Source organism: Lactuca sativa, chromosome 4 (assembly GCF_002870075.4).
Source record: "Lactuca sativa cultivar Salinas chromosome 4, Lsat_Salinas_v11, whole genome shotgun sequence".
Lineage (NCBI taxonomy): Eukaryota > Viridiplantae > Streptophyta > Magnoliopsida > Asterales > Asteraceae > Lactuca > Lactuca sativa.
Genome location: NC_056626.2, coordinates 255,040,733 through 255,068,128, shown reverse-complemented (window position 1 = coordinate 255,068,128; position 27,396 = coordinate 255,040,733). Strand labels below are relative to the sequence as shown.

The following is a 27,396-nucleotide window of genomic DNA, read 5'->3' as shown; positions in this document are numbered from 1 at the left end:
CGAGAACTCGATCAAAGGCAAGTGGGTATCCCATGACCTTCCAAAGTCTATTATACACGCTCAGAGCATATCTTCTGGTGTTTGAATGGTTCACTCGCTCTGACCATCCGTTTGTGGGTGGTAGGTAGTTCTCATATTGAGTTGTCTTCCCATAGCTTTTTGAAGCGATTGCCAAAAGCGTGAGGTAAATCTACTATCTCTATCTGAGATGATAGATACCGGTACTACGTGGAGTGTCACGATTTCCTTGATGTAGATTCTTGTCAGGAGCTCCATCTTGTATGATTCTTTTATTGGTAGGAAGTGGGCAGATTTCGTTAGTCTATCAACTATTACCCAGATCGTGTCCAAACCATCCGTCGACTTGGGTAGTTTGGTCACAAAATCCATGGTGATCCTTTCCCATTTCCACTCGGGAATTATTGGCTTCTGTAGTAATCCAGAAGGCTTATGATATTCCACCTTTACTTTAGCACAAGTGAGGCACTTGCTCACGTAAGTGGCAATCTCTGTCTTCATATTTGGCCACCAATAATGTTGCTTAACATCCAAATACATTTTGTCTGAACCCGGATGGATGGAGTATCGCGTCTTGTGAGCCTCGTTCATGACTACCTCTCTGAATCCCCCAAGTTTAGGGACCCATATGCAGTTCATGAAGTAGTATGCTTCATCTTCCTTCACCTCCAAGTTCTTCTCCATTCCACGCAACGCTTCACTTGTTTTGTTTTCTGCCTTCATAGCATCTGACTAGGCCGTTCTGATTTGTGAGGTCAGGTGGGATTGGATGGTTATCGAGAGAGTTTTCACACGACGACTTGAGTATTCGTTCCGAATCAAGGCATCGGCTACCTCGTTAGCCTTGCCCGAATGGTACTTAATTTCGCACTCCTAGTCATTTAGCAGTTCGACCCATCTTCGTTGCCTCATGTTTAGCTCCTTTTGATTCAAGATATGTTGAAGACTCTTCTGGTCAGTGAAGATAGTGCACTTGGTACCGTACATGTAGTGTCTCCAAATCTTCAGGGCGAAGACCACTGCTCCCAGCTCTAGATCCTGGGTCGTATAATTCACTTCGTGCGTCTTTAGCTGTCGGGACACGCAAGCTATCACCTTTCCACACTGCATAAGTACACAGCCTAAACCCTGATTTGACGCATTGCAGTTGACTATAAAGTCATCCATTCCTTCGGGTAGCATTAGCACCGGCGCACTGCAGAGTGCTTGCTTTAGAGATCGAAACGTCGCTTCTTGCTTGTCCGTCCATACGAAGGGCACGCCCTTTTGTGTAATCATGGTAAGCGGTTTGGCCGTCCTAGAAACGTTCTGGATGAATCTCCTGTAATAGCCTGCGAGACCCAGAAATTGGTGAATTTCTGTGGGTGTTTTTGGGACTGCCCATCCTTCGATAGCTTGGATTTTAGAAGGATCTACATGAATTCCTTCCTGACTAACAACATGTCCCAAAAATTTCACGCTTCGGAGCCAAAACTCGCACTTGGAGAGTTTTGCGTACAACTTTTCGGTTCGCAGGGTTTCCAGGATTTTTCGAAGATGTTGGTCGTGTTCTTCTTCGCTTTAGGAATATACTAGGATATCATCGATGAAAACGATTACGAAATTATCAAGCAAATGTTGGCAGATTCGATTCATTAGGTCGATGAATGCGGCAGGAGCATTCGTTAGACCGAAGGGCATTACGACAAATTCATAATGTCCGTAACGAGTTGGGCAGGCGGTTTCAGAATATCCTCCTCCCGGACCTTGAGTTGGTGGTATCCAGATCGTAGATCTATCTTTGAAAAGTGACTAGCTCCTTAGAGCTGGTCGAATAGGTCGTCGATTCGTGGAAGTGGATATCGGTTTTTGATAGTGAGCTTGTTAAGTTCTCTGTAGTCGATACACATCCTGAATGTACCATCTTTCTTCTTGACAAAGAGAACTGGGGCTCCCTAAGGTGAGAAACTGGGTCGGATGAATCCTTTATCCAAAAGCTCACTGAGTTAGCTGGACAACTCTTGCATCTACACATGAGCCAATCTGTAGGGCGATTTGGCGATGGGGGTAGCTCCTGGTACAAGGTCAATCCGATACTCGACTTGTCTTTCTAGGGGTATCCCTGGAAGATCATCAGGAAAGACATCTGGGAATTCACAAGCTATTGGAATATCTTGAATGTTGACCTCTTTCTTGGATTTGTCTACTGTGTGAGCCAGGAACGTCAAGTCCTTCTTTCGTAGGTGCTTCTGCGCTTTAATGCACGAGATAAGACGAAGGTTCGTGCTGGGTTTGTCTCCGTAAACAACTAGGGTTTCACGATTTGGGAGATGAAGGCGAATGGCCTTCTCGTGACACATAATTTCAGCATTATGGGGGCTTAACCAATCCATGCCGATAATCACATCAAAACTCCTAATGGAAACAGGCATTAAGTTTATTTGAAAGCCGTTGTGATTTAAGGTTAGGGTACATCCGATATAGATTTCCCTAGTGGATTCTGTCTTCCCATTATCCATTTCCTCCGTGAAGGTTTCATTAAGCTTTTGGGGTTGTTGATTTAACAAGTGTTTGAATTTATTGCTTACAAAACTCCGGTCTGCCCCAGTATCAAATAGGATGCATGCATAAGTCTGGTTTAGGGGAAACGTACCAATAACAACGGTGGGATCCTGAACCGCTTCTCCCTGACCCATAGCTAGCACCCTTCTGTTCCTGCGTTCCTAAAGTTGTTGGTGTTGGGGCAATTCTAACGGATATGCCCTGTCCTTCCACATCTGTAGCAAGTGGGGCTTGATCCCGTGTTATTGCTGCTGTTGTTGGTGCTGTTGTTGTTGTTGATGTTGTTGCGGTTGCTTTTGTTGTTGTTGTTGTTTCCTTGTGGTTGATTCTTGGGAGGATAGGTCATGCAATACTTTGCAGTGTGACCCTTCCGATTGCAACTAGTGCAATGCATTTCCCTGCATTCGCCGTTATGGTGGTAGTTGCACTTGTTGCACATTGGGAGATTCCTAGAATACTGCCTAGGGGCACTTGGATTAGCTGAGACTGGAGCATGTGGTGTGAAGGGTACTTGAGTAGTTGCAACATTGACCTTCACCGTTTGTTGCTTCTTTGCCGATTTCGAGCCTTGTCGCCCTTTTCTCTTGTTGTTCTTTCCTTTCTTGTTGTCATTCTCTTTCTTGCCCTCGATTTCCATTGACTTATCACCCTTTTTGTTGTTGTGGTCATACAGCTTCTTGGCCAATCTCTTGGCACTGTCGAAAGTTTTAGGTTTGGCAGCGATCACATTTCCTTGGATCGGGGAGGTCAATCCCCAGATAAATCGTTCGATTTTCTTTCCTTCAGACGTAATCATGCCAGGGCACAATAATGACAACTCGCTAAACATTGATATGTATGCATCTATATCGGAGTTTCAGACGGTGAGATCCCACAGCTCTTGCTCCATATTTTGAATTTCTCCACGAGTGCAGTACTCAGCCATCAACATTTCCTTCAGCTCCGTCTATGGAATCGAGTTGGCTACAGGGAGAATTATGGCATCTATATGTCCATTCCACCAGGTGAGAGCCTGGTCGACAAAGGTGCATGCAGCAAATTTCACTTTCAATTCCTCGGGGCATTCACATATTTCGAACACTGATTCCACCTTCTCAATCCACCTTTTCACAGCTATTACACCACCTGTGCCATTAAAGGATCGCGGCTTGGCATTGGTGAAATCTTTGTAGGAGCATGTTTTGGTTGGTCCTTGATTGATCCCGTTGTTCGAACTTCCCGCCCCTTGTCCGTTGACTCCTCCATTGTTGCCTTGGTGAATCTGTGACATTGCTGCGGTGGCCGTAGTAGACACAGCTACTTGGAATGCAGCTGAGTCAACTTCTGTAGGGGTTGGTCCAGGGTTACCGCGAGTTGGTCGTCGAGGCATCTTTCTGTCATGGTACGGAAAGATATTGAGTACCTATGATTTTGTGAGATTGTGATCCTATATACTAGGTGTGTAGCATGAACTTACGTAATTTCACAATTTAGCATACAATCATGGATATATAACACATAGCAGATTACAACGTCACAGTGGAACACATAAAACCTTTCATTAATATTATCCGCATCTTTTGATACACGAAAATTTTGCTCGAAAGAGCAATACATAAGTGGTGCAATTTCGACAGCATAACTGCTCTATGAGTAGTGTAATCACTTAAACATAGAGTCAGGGTACATAGCATAGATCCTAGTGACATAGTACTAAATACGGGTATGACTAGTCCTAGTCATGGTGGGATGTGCCAGGGAGTGGTAATGAGGAAGTGGACGCTCCATGAAGATGAGCCACCTGTCGTTCCGCATCTCGGAGTCGAGACTCCAACCTCGCCTGTATCATGTGGAGCTCTCGGATAACATCTCACGTTTCCTGCTCCGCACGCTCGACCCTCGTCCGCATCTGGTGCATCTGATCGGCGGTGCTCTTGGCTAAGTCGCCAGTGTTTCGCAATCGTCTCACCATGACCGGAAGAGCATGATCGGCCGATCCTCCATACCTCAGGTCATAGAACTTGCATGACATGCCAAATGGGGGTCGCTGTCCCTGTTGCCTGCTCCACCTCCAAAGGTCGATACCCCGGGGGGGTGTAGGAGCAGTGGGGCTTACCCGATAAGCGGGCACCCTAACCGGAAAAGAGGGGTTGATGATTTCGGACTCTGCGTCCGAATCCCCACCTTCGTCTTCGCTAGGTTCCTCCTCGAAACCTCCTTCGGCTTCTTCCTCCTCCTGGTCCACCACTGGCTCGGTAGGTCCGCCTTCGGCTTCCGCCTTAGGTTCCCCTTCGGATTCCTCCTCGGGTTCTTCCTCGGGTTCCTCTTCAGACTCCTCCTCGGGGTCCTCTTCAGGTTCCTCCTTGGATTCTTCCAGCGATCCGTTATTCCCCTGATTAGGGAAATAAGGATCTCCAGGGTGATGAAATAAGTTCCGTTCTCTTTTTGGTAATAAAGGGGTATGCTTTTAGGTTTTCCTACCATCGCGATTTCCTCAGGACACGTGATAGTTGTACCTTGGAGGAAATGTAGATGATCAAGCTACATCCTCTCCTTGATACAACCATGTACAGTCCCTGCTCACCCGAGATGATACCATTATCTTGTTTGGTTTGGTATTATATTATGTTTCCTAATTCACATAGGCAAAGATGTTTTATAGTTGTGTTCTTATTTGTTTTGTTTTGTTCAGAGTTGGGTTAGTCCCATTTTGGTTTATAGTTGCATATAAATGTGTGGTTAGATATGCTAGTTCACTATAAACAATGCTCTGATACCAAGCTGTCACACCCCCGAACCAAACGGCGGAAACGTCCGAGGGCTCGTGTGACTTTAATTGAATACCATCACAATGAATATACATGAATCATAACATAAACGTCACCATGCATCAATATATTACAACTGGAATTGCTCACATCAAGTACCTTGTTTAAACATTACACATTCATAACATAAATAGTTTGAGTGTTTTTAACGACATAACGTCTAACATTACTTCATAATACTCTTCCACTTACCTGATACCTGAGAATACAAGTTATTTTGGAAAAACGTCAATATATAAAATGTTGGTGAGTTCATAAGCAATGTTGTGATAAAATGATTTGTGTAGTTTGTAAAACCCAGAAAATCCGATATTTTCTGAAAAGACTTTTGTTTATCAAAGTGTGAAGATCCATAAGTTAATGCATGAATGATTTTAAAAACATATAAATGAAGGGTATATTGTATTATAGTTATAAAATTTCAAACGAGTAGTATTAAATTCCCCGGAAAACCCGATGTTTTTCGATGTTGAAATGTATTCTTGATTACTGATTTTTGTATTATCTGAACGAATGAATATTGATTAATCCACATTGTATATCGTCCTAATTTTGTCTACTTTGATTTGTTGTAAGCCTTAGCATACGAAGAGAAGGGGGGCATTATGTCCCACTACTATCATAAGTACCTTAGGCTATTGCGGATGCGAAAAACACGATGGTCCAACTCGCAGTTGATTAATGTGACCTTACTAGCTTTTCTAACGAGACACTTTGGCCCGCTAGCACATAAAAACTATTGAAAGTCCTTTTATAAAATATTGGGTCATTAAAGGCCCAATAACATATAAACGTAATCCGCTTGGGCCCAAAGATCATGTTTGTGGGCTTGCAAGGCCCAACAAACATGATTTGAAACTCATAAGCCCAAAGTTTGTAGGTTTATTCTTTTTAGTCGTCACATAACTATTGGAGAGTTTTGATTTAATGAATGTTGTTTTGTATTGATTCGAGACCGAATCAATTCGTTAATAACGATATTTGGTATTGAAGTTGTATTCGTTTTCCGTTTTGTCGCTACTCGGGTATCTTGTATTTTGTCTTAACGAATTAATTTGTTTAAAAGTATGACTTTGACCTTTTCACTACCTTTCTTTTATAAAAATAACACTTTTAGTCCTTTATATAAAAGAATTTCATTTTTAGTCCTTAAAACATTTTCTTGACACTTTTGTATCATAAACTTGTTGAAAAGACATTTTTAACCCAAAATATATTTTGTAAGCAGCTTTACCCCTTCCAGAATGGAGTTTCTCGGTTGGAACCTCAAATTTCACAACTTTTACAGTTTTGGCCCAAAATATAAAAAGTTTACATTTTTGATCCTTTTTGGAATTGAAAAGCATTTTTGACCTTTGAAATCGTTTTATTTCACTCCTTATCCCCTGTTTTTGCAGAATGTTACAATTCAGCCCCTTAAGATATCAAATTTCGCAATTTTGGGCATATTTTGCCGAAAAGTCCAAATTTAGCCCATTAAGCTAAATTTTTGCATTTTAAGTCCTTTGTAAATTCCAATATTCAGAAAAATGATTATAGAAACTGTTTTGACTCCTTTGACCCTCAAGAAACCGTGACTTGACAGTTTTTACCTAAGTTTTCTAATTTTTGACAATTTAAGCCCTAAAATGGGTTTTATGTTAGAATATGATCCTCATAACCTTATAAGCTATTTTTCTTGACTTGTTTAGTGTAAAATAACTTAGATTATGTTTGTTTCCTTTCTCATGTCATAGATCTCGAATTAACACCCCTTTTTGTTACATATTTATCATAAAAAAACATAAAATCACACACATACATGCATAAAATCACACATAGCATACACATACACATAGATCTACACATTTTCTTGTCTTCTCCCCCATAAAACATATGAAAACCAAAAAAAGAGTGGTATGAAGCTCACCTTGAGTTGTAGTTTCGGTTTTTAAAGGAAAAGATGAAGAAATTTCGATCCTAGCAAGTCTTCTTGGAGGATATCGAACTTAGATGCTTCTAAGGTGAAAGATAACAAGATTGAATGGATTTAAAAGAGATTTTTGGATGAAATGAAGTAGCTAGATCATGGATTTAACATCAACTTACCTAAGATGATGTGTTTGTGGGAAAAATCTCCTTGAAAGCTTCCTAGATCTCGAAATTTTGGAGAGGAGTGGAGAGTGTTTCTTTGAGAGAGTTTGAGTGAAGTGTGTGTGTGTGTGTGTTTGGGTTCGACTGAGAGGAAGAAAGAGAGAAGAAGAGAGATGAGTGAAAAGATGGTTGCATGGAAATATGAGAGTTGCATGGAAAACCATTATGTAAAAATGAGGTGGCACTCACACAAAGTCAACTCTTCCTCTTTGTTGGCTTGGGCCAAGAATGGATAGGGAAAAGAGAAGATTTTGGGCTTTTTGCCCTTAACCCATATTATAGTTAATTTAGATGATGCTTGACCCAAATAAATCAAAGTGTAATTTTTATGAACTAATAGGGCTAAATTAATTTGGTTGTGACCCATTAAGGCCCAAAATATTATATTTCATGTATGTGGGTCCATTTAGGGCCCATTAGAGAGTTGTAGATTCAAGATGGATAATTTGGAAGTTTATTAGTTCATTAGGCCCAATAAGGAATTCCTAGTCCAAAATGAACTAAAATTGGGATTTCATAGGTTTACAATTCTTTGTTGACCATTTGTAGGGCTAGAATGAAGTATTTGATGAAGTTTTGTTGTAATAGAATGAGCATCATGCATGCTTTCATGTTATTGATTCATAGTTGTTATAAGTGTTTTAGTTACAAGGCACCAAAATTTCTAGTTGTGACACCCCCCCCCCCCTAAAAACATGAAAAAGCTTGAAAATATGGGGGTTATGAACTCACCGTGAGTGGTTTTGTGGGTTTCTTGAGGTGATGATGAGAAGATTTCCAAGCCTAAACTCTTGGATGGTGTGGATGAACTTCTTTTAAATGTTATTATCCTAAGTGTTTAACACATATTAATGTGTGTAGAAATGAGGATACTAACATAAAAGGTATAACAATACTAGGGTATCATGAAAATTACTTACCAAAAGTTGAAGGAAGAACATAAAGCTTAAAACCCCTTTGAAACATGGAAATGAATTCTTGAGAGAAAAGAGATGTTCACAGGAAGTAAATTAAAGAATGGTGGGGTTGTGGAGATAATCTCGTCCAAATATAAAGAGTAGAAAATTTATGTGATATTTTCTTAGATAATCGTTTGTTATTACATGGATATATGTTGGGTTATTGCGTGGAGTACTATGAATTTGCATGAGAAAATGGGTGAATTATCAAATCTTAAAGTCAACTTCCTTATTCTCCCTTTATCTTGACCGAAAACTCCTCGGAACCCCCTAACGTGACCGAAATCAAATGTGATTTCGGTCCTAGGCTTGACTTTGACTTATTGATTTCGGTCCTAAGCATTTCACATAGTGTTTTCGCACTTTTTATGGCCCATGAAGGGGTTTTCGATTCATGTATCACCCACAATGCTGATTTCGTTCTAATGGTTTGGATACCTTGGGTGATTTCAGCCTTAGTGGGGCTCTAACGCTAAGACTATGAAGTAAAGTATTAATCTATGATTTATGTTCCAATGATTTAGTTTGACCCTCAACTGTTTATTTACAAAGATGATTATCAAAGTGTGCATAGATACATATATACAATGCCCTTTTGGCTTTCAAAATTTTATTGCAATAAAGTTACCTATATATATATATGTATATATATATGTATATATATATATATATATATATATATATATATATATATATATATATATATATATATATATATATATATACGTTGTGGGTGCCGTTATACACAAGACCCTTAGACTTTTTTTGACTCAAAGTTTTCTAGTTGTCACAGGCCTTCTTTAAGGACCAAAACTTCGTGCTAGGTATTAACAAGGATATTAAGGAGTTCAAATATTTTACTTGAATTCAAAGTTAATTTTACTTTTGATTCAGATTTAATTGCATACCATTAATAAGGGTTGGTGAATCCCAAAATTCTAAAATTTCAACTTTTTATGCAATGATAACCTATTAGTAGTGTTAGAACATGATTAAAACCATGTTTATTCAAGGTGTACATGTTGAAGCAGTGATTAAACCTTAAATTAAAGTAGATATGGCCATGAACCCTAAAAATCTGAATATGGGAATTCAATGAAATTAGTTCATATCTTACTCATTTAAGTCATATAGGTGATTAATTCGTGGAGCATAATTAACCATCATAATTGAAGTTGATTGTGAAAACTTGATATGCATATAAGAGATAGATATTGAATAACAGGTTTCGGTGGATGGAGTAGAGATATATAAGTAACCTTATGTCCTAATGGATTAAGACACATAATTAAATAAATTAATAGTTGTAAAACAAATTAGGCATTTTGAATATTTAAAAGAGATGTTGGAACTATATATGAGAAAACTTTATCTTGAGTTATAGTACCGAAGACTTATGTCATTTTGACAGTAGATGAAATGAGAGTGGTTACAGGGCTTTTACAGTTGAAATGCCATACACATAACATATTCTAGGTGAGTAACATATTCATTCCTTGATGGTTGATATCTAGATATCTAATGTTTTTTGTGTATAAGATGAGTATATATAATATTTCAAATTTGTTTTTTGAGTTGATATTATAGGGTTTACTTGTTTGGTGTAGTTAAGAATTATAGTTCCTCTTTTCCATATGAGTTAATAAATAGAGTAGTTGATATTTATAGATTAAAATTATTGTAGATTATTGCTATATGAGTTGATAAGTGTGCATAATCAAAATATATATCAAGTTATTTCTATACTATTAAGGGGTTGACATAACGAAGGATTAGAAATAACTTTGATATGTGAGTTGCTACATGATGTAATATATGTATATACATAACTGACACTAAAATTTGTCTAATTGGTAAATTATAGTAGAGAGAGAGAGAGAGAGAGAGAGAGTGAGAGAGAGAGAGAGAGAGATCTTATGTAGTGAATTATGGTTGCATATTATGGTATGGTGTAGAAAGAGAACTTGTATTGTTTAGTATTATAGCAAGTTATTTCTATGTAAAGTAATAAGTTGGATTTTCAAAATTTATGGTTGAGTAATGTTCTATGTATGAACTATCCATTATAGTTGTTTATTGTTGTGAGTTATAGCAAGTTGATTGATTTGTATTTTCAATGCACTACTTTTGAATTTAAAAAATCCTAACTTCTCGCAACTAAGCTATTCACATTACAGCTAGTATACCTGATCGTGTATTAGTATAGTTTTGATAAGCAACCGTGTCAAAATTAAAGGGAACAAGTTTGATTAAATTTTGATAATATAGAAAATAGTTAAACTAGAGAAATAAAATAGAAAAGCGGTTTTTTTTTATTAAATTAAACTTTATTTATAATCAAACTAAAGAAAACAATAAAAAAGAAATTGATTCAAAAAATCAATTTACAGTAGCCCCACTTAGATTTTGAATCCTCCTACTTTTCTATGGTTGATTTATAAGAGTGAAATAGATTTGATAAACTAATTATCGAATATTATGACGACTAGTTAGCTTGATCCGATTAACTAATACTAATAATTGTAATGCAACTAACAAAATGATCACTGCAACGCTAACTAAATAATCATTTAAATATTCAAGCTATGAATGAATTGAACAAGTGATTTTTTATGAATTGTCATCGAATATAATCTTAGAATAACATGGTTATCTAATACTTTCTTACATATTCAAGTTATCAATTTTATCACATACCCTAGATTTTGGTTCATCACTAGCGCTAACAATTTATCTTCATAAACTAATTATGATACAAGTTATTATAATCAGATTGGTCCTCTAAACTGTATTAAACTCAATTGTAGGTAACAAATCAAAACATTAATATAAAAAGTAAAGAATTAATCATACATAATAAATAATTAAACTATACTATTTAGGATTCATCTACATCTACATCTGAGCAAAAGAAAAAGAGTTCTAGCCAATATTGAAGTTAGAAACAGAAAACAGTCGTTGAAGTAATGATAAGCATTATATCTAAACAAACTGAATGGTTAAATAATGTTTCCATAATTTTATCTCCAAAACGATGCTTCAACTGCATTTTTCAGCCTTTAAATGTACCCAAAAGGGTTCTTGCTTGAATATTTTTCATAAAATATTTCTAGTATTAGTTGGGAATTTTTTTTCACGTTGAATAAGTTGGTAAAAAGTCGCACCACTAAGGGTTATCTACCCCATTGGTTTTTGAATTCTACCATTTCTTCTCGGCGCTATCTCTTATCCTTGGTGGTGCTAACCCCGTATTTTATGGAAAATTAAATTTTTATCCTTCTCTGCGCCATTCTGGTCCATACCTTTTCATTTTTTTGTCAGCTCCAAATTTAAACAACATTTATAAATATTAAGCATATTAAGTACCAATTTTCTAAAAATACAACATTCTAGAAAAACATATTAAGATAAATGCCTCTAAATATATGACTAATTTATGCATTATCAAAATACCCTACAATTATGTTTTTCTTGCCCTCAAGAAAAAGTTCGGTCGAAAACTTTACGATATTTTGTCCTATTTCCAAGCAACTCAAAAGAAAAAAAATATAGACACGAAAATTCCTAAAAGTACATCAATGTGGCAATTTGATGCAACATTTTGGCTAAAACCTTGTCATTTCATCACTTTATACATATTGACTCAATGCTTCAAACTTTATTTATTTTTCTAAACTTTTCATTTATTTCTTATATTCTTATCATTTCATAAACGTCATAACTAATGTGAGAACCATGACTTTCGATGAAGTATATGTAAGGACATTCTCCTAAATCAATCCCAAACTAGTTAGGACGTGGTTGTTAAATGTAAAACATCCCTCATGGGGGTGGGGTACTTGTAATGTCCCAAAAACAAGGGTAAAAGTTTTAAATTTTTAAGTAGGAATTAAAACAATTTTCATAAAAGTCAACATCATAAAGATAATTGTTTTACAACATGGAATAAAAATCAAAGAATCATATCAAACATCTCTCAAATCATAAAGTCTACTAGTTGATGTGTACAATCACACGTTTTCTTTTTCCCGATCCTCAGAAGTACCTTGAACATTTAAGTCCATAACTGTAAGTCAAAGATTAATGAGTTTCAAAAAGTATCATATACAACACAACACAACTAATATAAAACAAACTATGGGTTATCAACAACCCCATGGGTAAATAATGATCCTGAGTTATCAACAACTTAAATAAAATAATTTGGGTTAACCAACTTCGAGCTATCAGCGTATCTCATACAACAAGCAGGGTTATCAACAAATCCGAGCAATCAGCAGCTCACATACAACACACTATAAATAACATCCCTTTCGATATCGCCACTACACCTTAACCAATGGCACCACCTTGTTACATAAGGCATTCATCTTCCTATCCAAAATAACATCGCTCTCCCCATATAATTCAGACGCTGATCAACATGGATGTAAATTAAAGGCATTATTGTTGAAGCATCCACCAAATACTTCTAAAGCTGAGAAACATGAAAAGTGTTGTGGTTCTGAATGAGATCCTATGGTAAGTCTAAGTGGTAGGCGACCTTGCCTACCCTACCAATCACATAAAATGATCTGTTGAATATGGGGCCAAGCTTCCCCCGCTTGTGGAAATGAATAACATCCTTTCAGGGTAACACCTTCAATATCATCATATCCCTGACCTGCAATTCCAACTTCGAATGACGTCAATCAGTATAACTCTTATGGCGACTCTAAGTTATCTCCAACCTCTGTCTGCCCTGATGTATGAGCTCTATCGTCTTGAGCACCACCTCAGCGTTCCCCATGAGTCTCTGTCCAACCTATCCCTAAAAAGTCGGGGTCTAACAATTCCTTCCATAAAGAATCTCATAAGGATGAGCCCTAATGGCATAATGATAGTCGTTATTATATGAAAACTCGGACTATCGATGGTAGGAATCCCGAATCCTATTAAAATCTATGATACATGCTCTCAACATATCAATGATTTGCAAAGTAGTAGCATCTGATGCTTATACTATCTTGGTAGTAAGCAATGGAAAATTTGCCTCCATATGACCAGCCTGATCACAATGGAAACAAACCCTAAACTCATGTGCACAATCCTTCACTTGTTTTCCCTCATTTATGCACTTGAAATACCCGAACCCTAATATGAAAGTACCCTCATCAAGCTTACCACACTTGCTGTAAGTACGTCGCTTTTAGACACCAAATCATGAATCGACGGTCTAGAACCATTTAGTTGTTGGCTGAGTCTACATTGCGGTTGACCTCTTCGCCTTCCTCTGTGTCTCTAACTTTATCTCCCTCCTCTTGACATATGATTGCAACTCTACTAGGGTCCAATATAGGGTTATCGACAAAAACTCAAAATATCAGTCTTGAGCATGCTTAAGTATCATGACATCTACACCTGCTCCAAGGTGGCATACATAAGACATAATAGGGCACTCTCGGTGCACATCTTGGTGATCTCTGTCATTAAATCCATTGTCTTCTTGAGCGAAAAATACTCCTAAGCCAACTTATCTCTTTAATAGTGAAACATACTTGGTATGAAACATCTACAAGAACGGCTATGAGGTCACCGCGACCTGCTCTATAGGAAAAAATGTCTGGGTCGCCAACTTCCACCAGCCATTCTCTCCCAAGTGACAAAGGTTCAATGCAAATCTGACCATCAAGTTTTACGGGCAAGAAATTATATCGAAACATCTCTCAATGTTAGAGATCTACCTCCTAGAAAAAATCGGGTCCTTGAATCTGTCAAACATTGGGGGATTCATGTTACTAAAGTCCCGGTACTGCATTGATCCACCCTCCTAATGTCCTGTAGCAGCAACAAATACAGTGGTTGTGGCAACAGGAACATTGGTTATGGCGACATGACACTCATCGATCATGTCAATCAGTGTGGTTTTAATAGACCTAAAAAGCTCCGGAATCACATCTTTAACTACTATGGTCACTTGAGTTAAGATCAAATGATAGATCTCATCATCACTCATCCATGTCCTCTCAAGGCCACTCGTTCCTTAACATGGTCCACTTTTCATCACCATGATGAAAATATATATACAAAAAACAGGTTAAAAATCAAATTATGGTGCTAACACGCTATTCAATTAGATACCTACTCCTTAGAATCATGTGACTTTCCTCGAAACTTGTACAAATCTTTTGCTTCTAGTGGTACGAGCCCATACTACCTTCTGCACCTATCCATATTTTTCTAAAGAATCATCTAAATTCTAACTCACTAAACTCAACAAGCGCTAGGTGTACTACCATATGAATATACACCCCAAAGAGCCATATATTGACACTTATTTTCTCATTTTAGGACTCTCTCATCCACGCTCCCTTGCCGCAAGGATCATCCGATATCACTGATTGTAGCCTCGGTCATGCTAGTCGTATATAATACAAAATCACATAGCTAGTCGAAGAAATGATTGTACCCTAAGCCCACAACCAAAAAAGGAAAAAAAAATAAGGCTAAAACAAGCATTCTAAGGCTACAAAATCCTAATTATGTACAATTAAGGGTCATATTATTCAAATTCTTGATATGTAAGGATTTGACTCTAGAATATTGTTTTACCTGGTACTTAAGTTACACTAGGTATTGATGTAATTAACGCTTTGTGCATTATCTTTTGTGAGAGATTTCTTAATCAAAATTGGTTTTTGATAATTCTGTTTTTTGTTCTTTTGAGTTCTTATTTTTGTTGCTTGATTTTTTTATATTACGATCCTTCAATTTAAATTTTAAACTTTCATAATATGATAGATGGTAATATTAAGGCTCTTAAATCTTAAACACAAAACACACTTCAACTTTGAATATACGATCTTATATATATATATATATATATATATATATATATATATATATATATATATATATATATATATATATATATATATATATATAATTGGTTGGTATGGTACGGTCGTGATACTTGAAACTTTGTACCATTAGTATACCAAGTTAGTTAATTAGTATGATACTACCAACCAAATATGTTGACTACCAAACATATTAGTTGCAACATTATTGCTTTGGTTGGTAACATTTTGGTTGATTTTCCATAGTAAATATCCTCGAAAAAGTGTCCAAGGTCATTAAGTGTTTTAGTAATATTTCTAATAATAGCAAAATCCTTTTGTGTTGGCATCGTGACCCAAATAGTATAAGGAAAAGAAGATAAATAAGTTGTGAATTTATTAAAAAATTAATCAATTTATTAGAAATTAATTTGATAATTAACTAAGAGGTTTTTATTAATTAAGGGGCTTAAAGTTAATTAATCTAAGAAATTAACTGAAATATTGCAAAACCTCTTGGATACATAAGGGTAGATTGTTTTGGAGGTTTCTTAGGTAAGGATATGGCATGTATAAATTACATAAGAATTAACCCTAGAGTTTGAAACCCTTTACGTTTCTATATGTAGCCTATATATAGATTGTTAGGGGTAAACCCTAGAGCTGATTAATCCTTCCTAGAAATCGCCCATACCATCTCTCTCTCTCTCTCTTTGTCTCTCTCTCTCTCTCTCTCTCTCTCTCTCTCTCTCTCTTTCTCTCTTTACATATATGAATTCTTATCCTCTCTCTTAAGGGTAAGATAACTCCTTATAAACCCAAGTTTAGGGTTTCATACTTTTGCTTTTAGTGTTGGGGTCCGACTTCATTAGTTGGGTGCTACTTAGAATTCTTCGTCCATCACAGTGAGTTAATATTTCTGAGATCATAACTAAGCGATAAAGAGGTTACCAGTTCTTTCTTTTGTAGATTTTAATGTACGTTGCTATAACTAGTTAAACCTAGATTCTAGGATGCATGTGCACTTACAAAAATCTTTTGAGTGCTTATGTTATCTGTTAGGGCCATGATCCTCAAAGCATTCAGGATCCTGAACCTTCATCGGGTATTCAGGATCCTCAACTATCTTAGGATCCTGACTATTACCATTATTACTATTTATTAACATTTATAACGATTATATTTCGTTCATAACTAACACATGTACAAAAATAGTCAAGATAAGACATATTCTCAACAGAGTTTCGTTTCAACTGTGCTAAAGACCCAGACTACCAAGTAAAACCAACGTTCACAAAGCTGGCCATAGAGGATCCCAGGAATATTGAACATTTTGTTAGCTAGTTTAGACTATAAATTGACACATGCATCTCACGCACGACACACTATGCTTACTCTTAGCTTACTCTAGAAAAATTTTCTGTTGTTTTTACTGAAATACTCTCTATAATCATCACTTTTTATTAATAAAATCATCAAGGCAGGTTATCATTATCACCTCCCAAGGTTTTGTCCCGGAGATCCTAGCAAGATCAAGGACTTTCCTTGTAAACAATGGTTTTATCCTCTTTACCTTTCTATATTGCATAATTCGAACATCAAAACCTCTCATTCAATTTGATTGATCACTACTTATGTAATTTTTGACAAAAACAATTTGGCTCCCACCGTGGGGCCGTGGTGTTCAAAATCCTCAAAAGATCATGTCTACACAACCGATCCTTTCTTCGTCCTCTGCTCCTTCCATTCCAACCGAAAACATACCAACTCCTATGAGTGGACCCCTTGGTTAGTGGAAAGCACCTGACACTTCCAAGAAAAATATCCTTCCGGTCACTAACCAAGGAAGTTTGGGATCATCAGGACTCCAGGATCCGACTGCTTCGGTCACTACTACAGAACTCTTTGCTATGATAAGGAAAATGACGCAATAGATGACCTAGCAATTAGAGGAGAATAGAACACTACTTAGAGAAGTGGAAGGGATGAAGGCGAAATTTTAGAAATCTTAGGAAACAACGCCTACAGTTGTACAACCAAGGATCCTGAACTTTGATAATGCATGATCCTTAGAAAATGACCATGGGAACACAATTCCTGCCATTGTGGCATCACCTAGGGGGACCACTACGGACAATCGAGCATGTACGATCAATAATCTTAATGAGCCTTTCAATACTCCTAGAAACCTTGATTCTAGTAACTTCTTAAACAACAATACTATCAATACTAACTCTACTAGTCTTCATGTAGGAATAAGTCCAGACATGGCTAGGGAATTTCAGAAGTTGAGACATATGATCTCAAGCGTACCCGGGGTGGTCCAACCCATACTAGAAGCATCTCCAACAAGTCACAAGATCTCGAGATTTGCTCTTGTGATAGCTGATACCGAAGGTTCGAAGCCACTACAAGAAAAAGACCCTTTTACGACGCGCAAAACACGAAGTTCTTTGATTTATGTTACGCATTAGAGAGCGACATTAAAAAAGTGTCATCTCTTCAAAAATTTTAAGTATTTAGGTCGCGCATTACTGAGTGCCCTTAAATTAGTGTCTCATGTAAAAGTATTAAAAACACGGAGGGCACCTATAATAAAAAGGGTGTCCTCTACAAATTTCGCTTTATAATTTTAATAAACGCGCGTTTCAGGGACTCAGGGGGGAAACTAAATCCCCCAAAATTTTGAACACCCGCTTCCTCTTCCTCTCTACTCTCTACACCCGCCAAATCGACTTCATTCTCTCCCTTCTTTCTCTCTACAAACCCCTTCCTCTTCGATCGACTTTCACTTCCTTCTATGTGCAAACCCTAATCAAACATAACACATTTGAAATAGTAATATCTTCTTTCATTTTCTCCCCTGCTACTCTCTGTAAAACCTAGCAGCCGCCACCACTAGAAACATAGAAAATCCCCCAAAGTTTTGAAGTACCCCGCTCACTCCTCTTCACCTCTACCCTACTCCATCTACAATGACTCCCCACGTTTACAAACCCTAGTCTAGTTGCGCTTCTAGCCTTGGTCCTATTTCTTCATCCATTCAGCAAATTAGGGGAACACGACTTCTCATTCATCCCTCAACTTCATCTTCTCAATCAAGAAAAAAGAATTCTGGTTTTTTTTGTGCATCTGCATCATCTTGGTGGCGATAAACTCTCTAAGGTTCGTTAATTGTAACCCATTCCCGGTTTTTTCTCCCAAATATGGTAAAGTTGTTCGTTTAATTGAAGTTTCCTTTCTTCAACAAAAATTGTGTTTAACTACGGCCGACAACTACGATCTCCTATTTCTCCCAGGAATGGGAGGTGTTACTATGCTATGAAAAGTACGCTTCTACCATCTCCTATTTCTTCAACAAAAAAGTTTATGATGGCGGAGTCGACAACTACGGCCGCCACGACTACTACTATGAGTATATTTTTTCTGATTTTTCATTATATTGATTAAATTTCAGTTTAAAATTTGTGTTTAACTACTAGATGTTTGTCTTTAAAATGTTGAGAGTGATGAATCTGTTTGGTTTTATTTTTGAACAGAAGAACTTTATTTCTTCATCCCCTGTAGATCATCTCGAAAATCTCTACCCCTCTCTTAATGTTATTTTGTTGAACCTCAGTTTGATGTTTTATTTTATATTTTACAATGAATCGATGCTTAAAGTATGTGATTTTGGCATTTGTTTTCGATGGTTATAAATGTACAATTAAAGTAAATGGATCAGAAAAAAGAGAGCATATATGCACTCCAAGTGATCGACAAAATGCTTGAAAGAGCAATCTTCTACATATCCTAACACAAACCTAAAAATATTTCCTCCTGAAGCAAACCTACAACACGTAACCATATATGGGTTAATCTCAGAGAGGTAAGGACTGAGTTTCATCTTCATTGAGAAATTGAATTGGTTGCCTCTTGCTATCATTCACTTTGATTATAATTTTTAGCTAACAAGTTGTCTTTTATAGGAAAAATTGAAAGAGAAAAAGCCCACTATGACTGAGGCGCTTTCTATTAATCTACACGCAATGCACAAGGTTGGGTGATAACGCTGAAGTGAAGCCAGTTCTAGCAAATTTGGAGGTCAAAGGAGTTGAGAAGATTAGAACAAGTAATAGTCTGTGATGGTTCAGTAAGGGAAGCTGCTGCAGACAGATTGGTGATGGAGTTGTAGGCGGTTCAAAAGGCTTATAATATGCTCAAGAAAAAGGATGAGTTGTACATAGGTGCGTGCATTTAATTTTTATTCCATTATTTGATGTGATAATTCGAAGGTATGAACATGATCACTGACTTAATTTTGAGTTTCATGTTTCTACTTTTGTTGACAAATAAGTTGATTATTGTTTTGATGTTTAGCTCACTGCTTTTACTTGTAATTGCTACATAATGTCGGTTAAGAGTTACATATCCGATTGATTGAATGTGACTGAGTTAAATGGAAATACTTAGTACTAAATCGGTAATAGTCAAACGTTTTATTGTTTATATATGTATGCGGTCATAGATTAGCCCATATATTTATTGTGGAATGCAAGCAGAAATATTAATTGTTGTGGTTTGGATAGATTATCTAAAATATTCAATTAAATAAGTTAAATTGAATCTTTCAAATTTGAATAGCTCAAAGGAGATAAGATATGTTCATTGATCAGCAGATCAACACAGTTAAGAGCACTTGAACAATGATAGGCTGCCAAATTTGTAAATTTCCAAGACGCTTTCTTTAATACAAATTCATTTATTTTTTGGCACGTTTTGTGAAGCACCTGAACATCTTTCTTTTGAATGGATTCATCAATATTGCCACATTCCAAGTGAAGCTCCCCCAATCATTGAACGAAACCGTCCCCCTCCCTTATGGCATGTCGATGGAAAAAACAGAAATCATAGATTTGAAGGTATTTTTATAGTTATTGCTATGCTAAATAAATAGAAATTTTGATTTTTTTTTACCTTTATATGTTTTAAGGTTAATTTTGTATTTTTTAGGTTCGTTACACATATAAAGGAGGGAATTGAGATTGTAACCAAAGATGGTGATGTTTTGTTATAGTTTAGTGGTGGAGAGACTCGTAAAGATGAAGGACCATGAAGTGAGGCACAAAGTTATTGGATAGGTGCTAACTCAAAAGGATGGTTTGGTGAGCTTTTATAGTTTTTTTTTTGTACAACAACAATCTCTCAAACATCAAATGATGTCTCTGGCAGTGGTAGGAAGTTCACTTCCCCTGTAATAAGTCATCATTTGATTTCACAGTTAGCTTTATGATTTCACATGAACATGTTCTTTATCATTTGGATAGAGGAAGCAGATGACCTGGAATTCACCACTGCATATTATTATCGCATCTAGGCTACTAAAAAGAAGGTGGGTGTAATTATATGCATATATATGTTCTATTACTTATTGTGGCTATAATATTTTCTCTTTTCATCACAAATTATGTGCAATTGTATCCTGCTTTAACTTTTCTATCAACATCGTATGGTTTGATTAGTATAAGTGTTTTCTCTAATTTGGCAGATTTGCAGTTGCAGGGTTGAAAGTATGCTGCTTGTTGTTCAGCTCAAGAATGTAATCAGTTCTTCGGTTCCTGCATTTAAGGTATGCTTGAAAATGTTGAAGTTGAAGAGGATCATGAGCTTGTGTGTGTGTTGATGATCTCTTGTTATTCATAAACAGAGCAGATGAAGGTAAAAAGATTATACTCTTTTCCTTTTTTGCCCTTGGTTTTATAAATAATAACATATATACTAAACAATCTTATAGGGACTAACTGCAATGCTGCCAACATTTGGTGCTGCCAGTACTTGAACTATGTAAGCATCTTTCACGATTTCAGTTTTCCATATCTCAAAGGATTAAATCATTAAATACACATAACTACATAAGGTTTGGTTAAATATATTAACAGTTTAGCTGGCTCTTAGATAATAGATACATACCTTCCTGATACATGAGTAAAACTAGTTTCTAAACATGATGAGATTGTTGATTGTAAATTTTTCATGCCAGATAATTGTCTGGAAAGTAGTAGATACTCCAAATCCTATGGGATCAAAATCAAAGAGAGCTGAGTACAAAGTTGTCCCAGTATGTGGATTGGATTGGATGGGCATGAAGGATCTATATACCATATTACATGGTCTTTGGATGGATCAAAACCGGTGTCTATCTCGGATGATCACAGGTCAATACTCATCCCAATTTGAATGGAACATTGCCAAATATGTGATGTGATGTGATAGATTGTTTAAGTTGGATGTTTCCTTGTTAATAGTCTTCTTTATGAAAAATTTCCCTATCAAGTCAACAAATAAGTTCAAAATCAATGCATCTTTGTTTCATTTGCTATAGACAAGGAAAACAAGTCTGGATCACATTACCTATTTTCTGATTCATTAGATGTGCCATTTCAGCTACATTTGTTATGTGTGTTGTGTGGCCAACAAACATCTGTTTTCATTACTTTAGTGTTTGCAATTATTGATCCACAGTAAGTCCATGGACTGACTGTTATGCTTATAATGTGTTTTTGGATTGTCCTATACAATGTTTTTTTGTTTCTGTGTATTTTGTGCATCAGGTAAAGTTGGTGGAAGAAAGGAATATGAAGCCACTTGATTCAAATCTTGCAGAATTATCAGCAAGATGCAGTAAAGACTTGGCGTTGAATTTGGCTAAGTCTTTCTTGAGTGAGATGGGCCAATGTACAACTTCTTATCCATATAACAGCTGTTTGGAGCATTAGTCTTAAAGAATTATGAAAGGCAAGATGCAACTTTATTTAGTTGGAATTTGATGTAGAGAGTAGATTAGATGCAAATTTAGATATTGTAAAAAATAGAATTGTATGACATTAAATTTTATGCAATGGATTGTATTTTTTGTATATGATATTTTATTTCTATTATGAATTGTATGACATCAAATTTAGATATTGTAAATATTTTTTTTAGAACATTTAAAATTATGATACGCAAAAATGTGTGTCATCTTCATTTATGACATGGCCTTTCTTGACAGGGGCTTCCTTGATACGCATTGCGTGTCATAAACACGCGCGTCGTAAGGTTACGACACGCAAATGCGTGTCGTCTTCCTTTATGACAGGGCCTTCCTTGATACGCATTGCGTTTCATAACCGCGCGTCGTAAATGAGCGTCATAAATGCGCGTCGTAAATGCGCGTCGTCTCTCTTTATGACAGGGCCTTCCTTGACACGCATTTGCGCGTCGTCTGAGCGTTTTACGACGCGCAATGAGCGTCGTAAAAGGCCTTTTTTCTAGTAGTGAGCGCTTCCAAACTCTTAGCATGAAGCCTTACGATGGAACTACATATCCTAAAGAGCACGTAGCATAATACTGAGAAAGGATGGAGATCATTGCCATCCCAATGCACTTGAGGGAAACTTGCCTATGCAAAGGCTTTGGTTCAACCCTTATGAGATCAACTCTTAAATGGCTGCTAAACATTCCTCCCTACTCTATTACTTCATTTGCACACTTAGTCAATATTTTCATTAACCAGTTTCTTGTAGCAGAACCATCGAGAAGAGCACTAGTGATCTCTATCGGGTGGTTCAGGATCCTACGGAACGAATTAGAGGTTTTGTTAACAAGTTTGGTAGTGAAGCTTTAAGAATCCCCAACATCGACATGGCGACTGCCGTACAGGCCTTCAAAATGGGTCTAAGAAACGATGCACTCTTATAAGAAGATCTTGTGATGACCCCATGCAAGAGATTGGATGAAGTTAGGTGCCGAGCATAGAGATTCATAAGGCTTGAAAAGGATAAAGAAATCCAGAAGAGGAGCAACCCTTCACGTCAATACGAGAATCCCTGTAGAAAGGCCGAATCCTTGGTCCCAAGATTCTACAAATCGAAGCCCTATTCCAAACCGGATCATCGTAGGGTTAATGCCCTCGAAGATGAAGCAGAAGAATCTGAACTTCTTAAGATCACTGACTATTGTTTTTCTGTGGATGTTTCACGTATAATCCATGATATGCATGATCTTGGAGACAAAGCAAGATGGCTAAAGAAGGAGAACAAGTCCACCAGTTGGAAAGACAACTCCAAATTGTGTGCTAGCTTACCACGAAGACTTTGATATAATGGTGGAGGATGGTACCCTAAGAAAGGAGATCAACTACCTCCTTAGCAAGGGCACCTCAAAGAGATGATCAGGAGAAAGAAAGAAATGTCCAAGGAGAACAACTAGGGTAGTAACAAGATCCTAGAGAAACTAGGATCTCCACCACGAAACGCTAAGATAATTAACGCTATCTCAGGCGGATCTAATAGTTGTGGTACTTCTTAATCTTCGGCTAAAAGACATGGCAAGGTCTCCAAAACAGAAAAGGAGGATAGACCACTGAAGAATACCGTGGTTAGCAATGATAAGGAAATCACATTTGACAAGATGTACAGGGAAGGTATCTAGGATCCTCACCATGATGGACTCGTGATAAAACTGTACATGGCCAACCACTTTGCCAGAAGGATCCTTGTTGACGGAGGATCCTTGGTCAACATCGTACTCTTAGACACACTAAAAGGATGAACATCCTGGAATTAGAGATAATCAAAAGATCCTCGATGCTCAGAGGTTTTAGCGGGGAAACGAAATACACTATTAGAGAGATAAAGCTACCAATATGCATAGAGGGGGTAAACTCTATAAAAAAAATTTATGTATTATTGACACTTTATCTTCTTATAATGTGATATTAGGTAGACCGTGGATCCACAAGATGAAAGCGGTTCCATCAACATATCATCAGTGTGTAAAGATGCCTACTCTATGGGGAACAATGAAGATCATGTGAGATCAACAATAATAGAAGGAATTTTATAAAACCTCTATGAAGCCTACGACCATCTCCCAACAAGCATAGAAATTAAGGCTGGGGATACAACATGCTATACAAATGAAGGAGCAGGATGTGAAGGAAGTGCCCCTTAGCATCAAGGATCCTGAAGCCAATGTCCTCTTAGGATCCTCAATACTTGAGCAAATAGAGCAAGACCTGTTAAACTTCCTTCGAACGAGAAGCAAGACATTCACATGGAAGCACGAAGATATGGCAGGTATGGACAAGAGTATTATCACTCACAAACTTAATATTGATACTTCTTTTAGACCAATAAACCAAAAGAGAAGGAAGTTTGCACCTGAAAGGAATCAAATCATCCAAGAAGAAGTGGAAAAGCTCCTCAAGATAGGGATGATCAAGTAAGTGAAGTTCCTAAGATGGCTAGCTAACGTGGTTGTTATATGTTAGAAGAATGGCAAATAGCGAGTATTTGTAGGCTACACGAATCTTAGCAAGGATTGTCCTAAGGATCCTTTCCCTCTACAACACATCGACTCTATGATAGACGCAACGGCTGGCCACGAACTCTTAATCTTCATGGATGCTTCAGCAGGATTCCAAAAAATCCAGATTGAACCATCCGATTAAGAAGATACAACATTTATAACACCAACATGTATATATTGTTACACTGCAATGACTTTTGTGTTAGATTAGTGTCTAAGGCTGTAACTATATTTGGTAAGTACTTGACCCGATTGTGCATGGTCATTTTGGGTTGCCTTCACCATAACAACTTGATAGGGTGATTTAGAGAGAAGAGGTATTATTATTAGTGTATTATAAGAATAATATGCTAAAAGAATAATAATATTATTCGATTAATATAAGTCATAAATTAATTAGGAATTAATTTGGTGAATTAAAGAGATTAATTGAATAAAGGGGCATAAACAGTCAACTGTGTGAAAGTTGTATTTTGAGTTGATAACCCTTATTGGTTGGATGATTTTAGGGATATGGATCACCTAGAAATCGTCCAATGTCTTATCTAGAAGAGGATTTGGATTGCTTTGAGGCTAAGTTATCCAATTAGGGTTTTAAGGTGAAACCCTAGGAGCTCATAGTATAAATAGACCCATAGGGTTGAGGAAATCGCCCACCTTGTGATTGGAGTAACCCTAGAGCTTATTTCCGTCTTCCTCATCTCTCTCAAATCATCTTCTTGCTAGTTGGTGTTTTTAAGCCATTAGAGGAGTGACATTTGTGACTCTAAGCTCCAAGAAGAAGAAGGTTTTCAAGCAAGTAACTCAAGGTATTATTCTAGATATGTTTTCATATGTTTCAATTGTTAGTTTACATTAGATCTAGCCATGAAAGTCTTGGATTTGTTGCATGTTCAATTAGTGAAACCTAGATCCAAGCTATTGGGTTGTATGTGCATATAGGTAAAGTTCTTATGTCCATAACCCATCAATGGTATCAGAGCCATGATTGGTTTCAATTGAATATGATGCTTAACTGTTTTACTTGCTGAAAATCATTTTTTATTGCCCTCTGTCGACCCAACTCAGCGAGTCAGTGTTTGGACTCGGTGAGTTGGCCCTACTCGGTGAGTCCAAAGCTTGACTCGGCGAGCCCGAGCGTCAGACAGAGGATAATTCGGGATTTTGTTGCTATTTTTTTCTTGGATTGATACCTAAATCGTTTTATTATATAAAAATCTGAATTTTAACTTAATTTAATGATTATCCTTGACAAAAATATAGATAATTTCAAATGTTTTAAATATTGATTATTTATATGATAAATATTGGACTATTTAAGATTATTTGGTAATTATCTAATGACTAAAATTGGATTAAGTCAAATATAGATAATTATGAAATTAATTTTTTAATTTGAATTATTTGTTATTTGATCCCTATTGTTTTGAAAAGTTCAATTTCTATCCCGAAGTTTTGAAATTTGAATTTTGTGATTAATAGTTTAATTTAGAAGAATTTAAATTTCAACCCCTAGAATTTTACAAGCGTAAAATTCAACCCTATACTCTTATATTATTAAAATATTAATAAATATATAAGTAAAATTAAAATGCTAGTCTTACCGTTAGTAGGCCTCATTCACGAAGCCGGTCTATAAGGTGGGTATAAGGTTGGTACCTATAAAATGGCGCTTAATAGGTGTACACTCACACCCACCGCTTGCTTGACCGGTGGAGGGTCGTTTGCCAAACGGGTAGGATAGGACAACTCTCTCTCCTCATTAATAATTATAATGAATCTTTTAAGTAACTAAACTATTTTATAAAATTCCGAATCTTAGTTGCTTTAGGAAAAGTGAATTGATGCAATCCCATGAAATTGCACTTTTCACCCTTGCTAAGAAGTTAGTGGAGCGTGTGTGATTTGCCGGCACACTAATTGGTTCCAAGAAGAGGTGGCAAAGGGTGATTCATTTTTTATCATAGTTTGATGGAGCGTGTGTGGTTTACCGGAACATCAAATAGATGATTGCAACAATCAAGGCACCATGTAGATTTGCATGGTAATTCACACCCGCTTTGTGATCCTCGGTATCCCAGTCACAAACTAGAGAGGCATGTCGAGATTTAAACATGCCATTGAAAAGTTCAATGAATCTCTAAAATCTAGGAATTCTCAATAAAACTTAAGGTTATGTTTTCGTGGTGAAGAATTAGTGAATCATCATTCACTTACCTCCAAATTATTTGCATGATTGGATTACGGCATCCCTTTTCGAATATGTAAATAATGTTGTTGGATCCTAGCCCTAATTTTTCATTTTGGGTGTTTAATTAGGGATCCGAATTCTAATCAAACTTTGTCCTTTCTATTTGTATATGTCGAACGCAAACAACGTTGCTGCTAACTCATTCACGTTAATGAGTCTTTTCCAAAAGGTGACCATTGATGGTACGAACTTTAGCGAATGGATAAGATACATTCGCACCATTTCACGCTATGAGGAAAAAGAGTATGTCCTCGACGAAAAGCTCGAGAAGGTCAACTCAGAATTCGCTACTCCCGAAGAGATGGCTGTCTTTGAGACACACGAACGTGATGCAAAGAAAGTCCATTGCATCATGATAGCCACTATGAACCAAGAATTCCAAAAGTCCTATGAGGAGATGTATCCATATGAAATGCATCAAGACTTGATGGAGAGGTACCACCAAAGCGCGAGGCAAGAGCGCTACGAGATCATCACTAACATGATCACCGCTAAGATCGGAAATGGAGAATCGTTGACTGTGTACTTGCAAAAGATGC

At 36.9% G+C, this 27,396-nt stretch overlaps 1 protein-coding gene across 1 annotated transcript; it reads right to left on the bottom strand.

Annotated features, from left to right (window-relative positions):
• Window positions 1-4,408: 4,408 nt before the first annotated feature.
• Window positions 4,409-5,105, bottom strand: LOC111884848 (uncharacterized). The gene is made up of 2 exons (XM_023881148.1): window positions 5,055-5,105; window positions 4,409-4,930 (listed from the first exon to the last, which is right to left on the bottom strand). Exons 1-2 carry the CDS (start codon window positions 5,103-5,105, stop codon window positions 4,409-4,411), a joined length of 573 nt encoding a protein of 190 aa, XP_023736916.1.
• Between the last annotated feature and the right edge of the window lie 22,291 nt (window positions 5,106-27,396).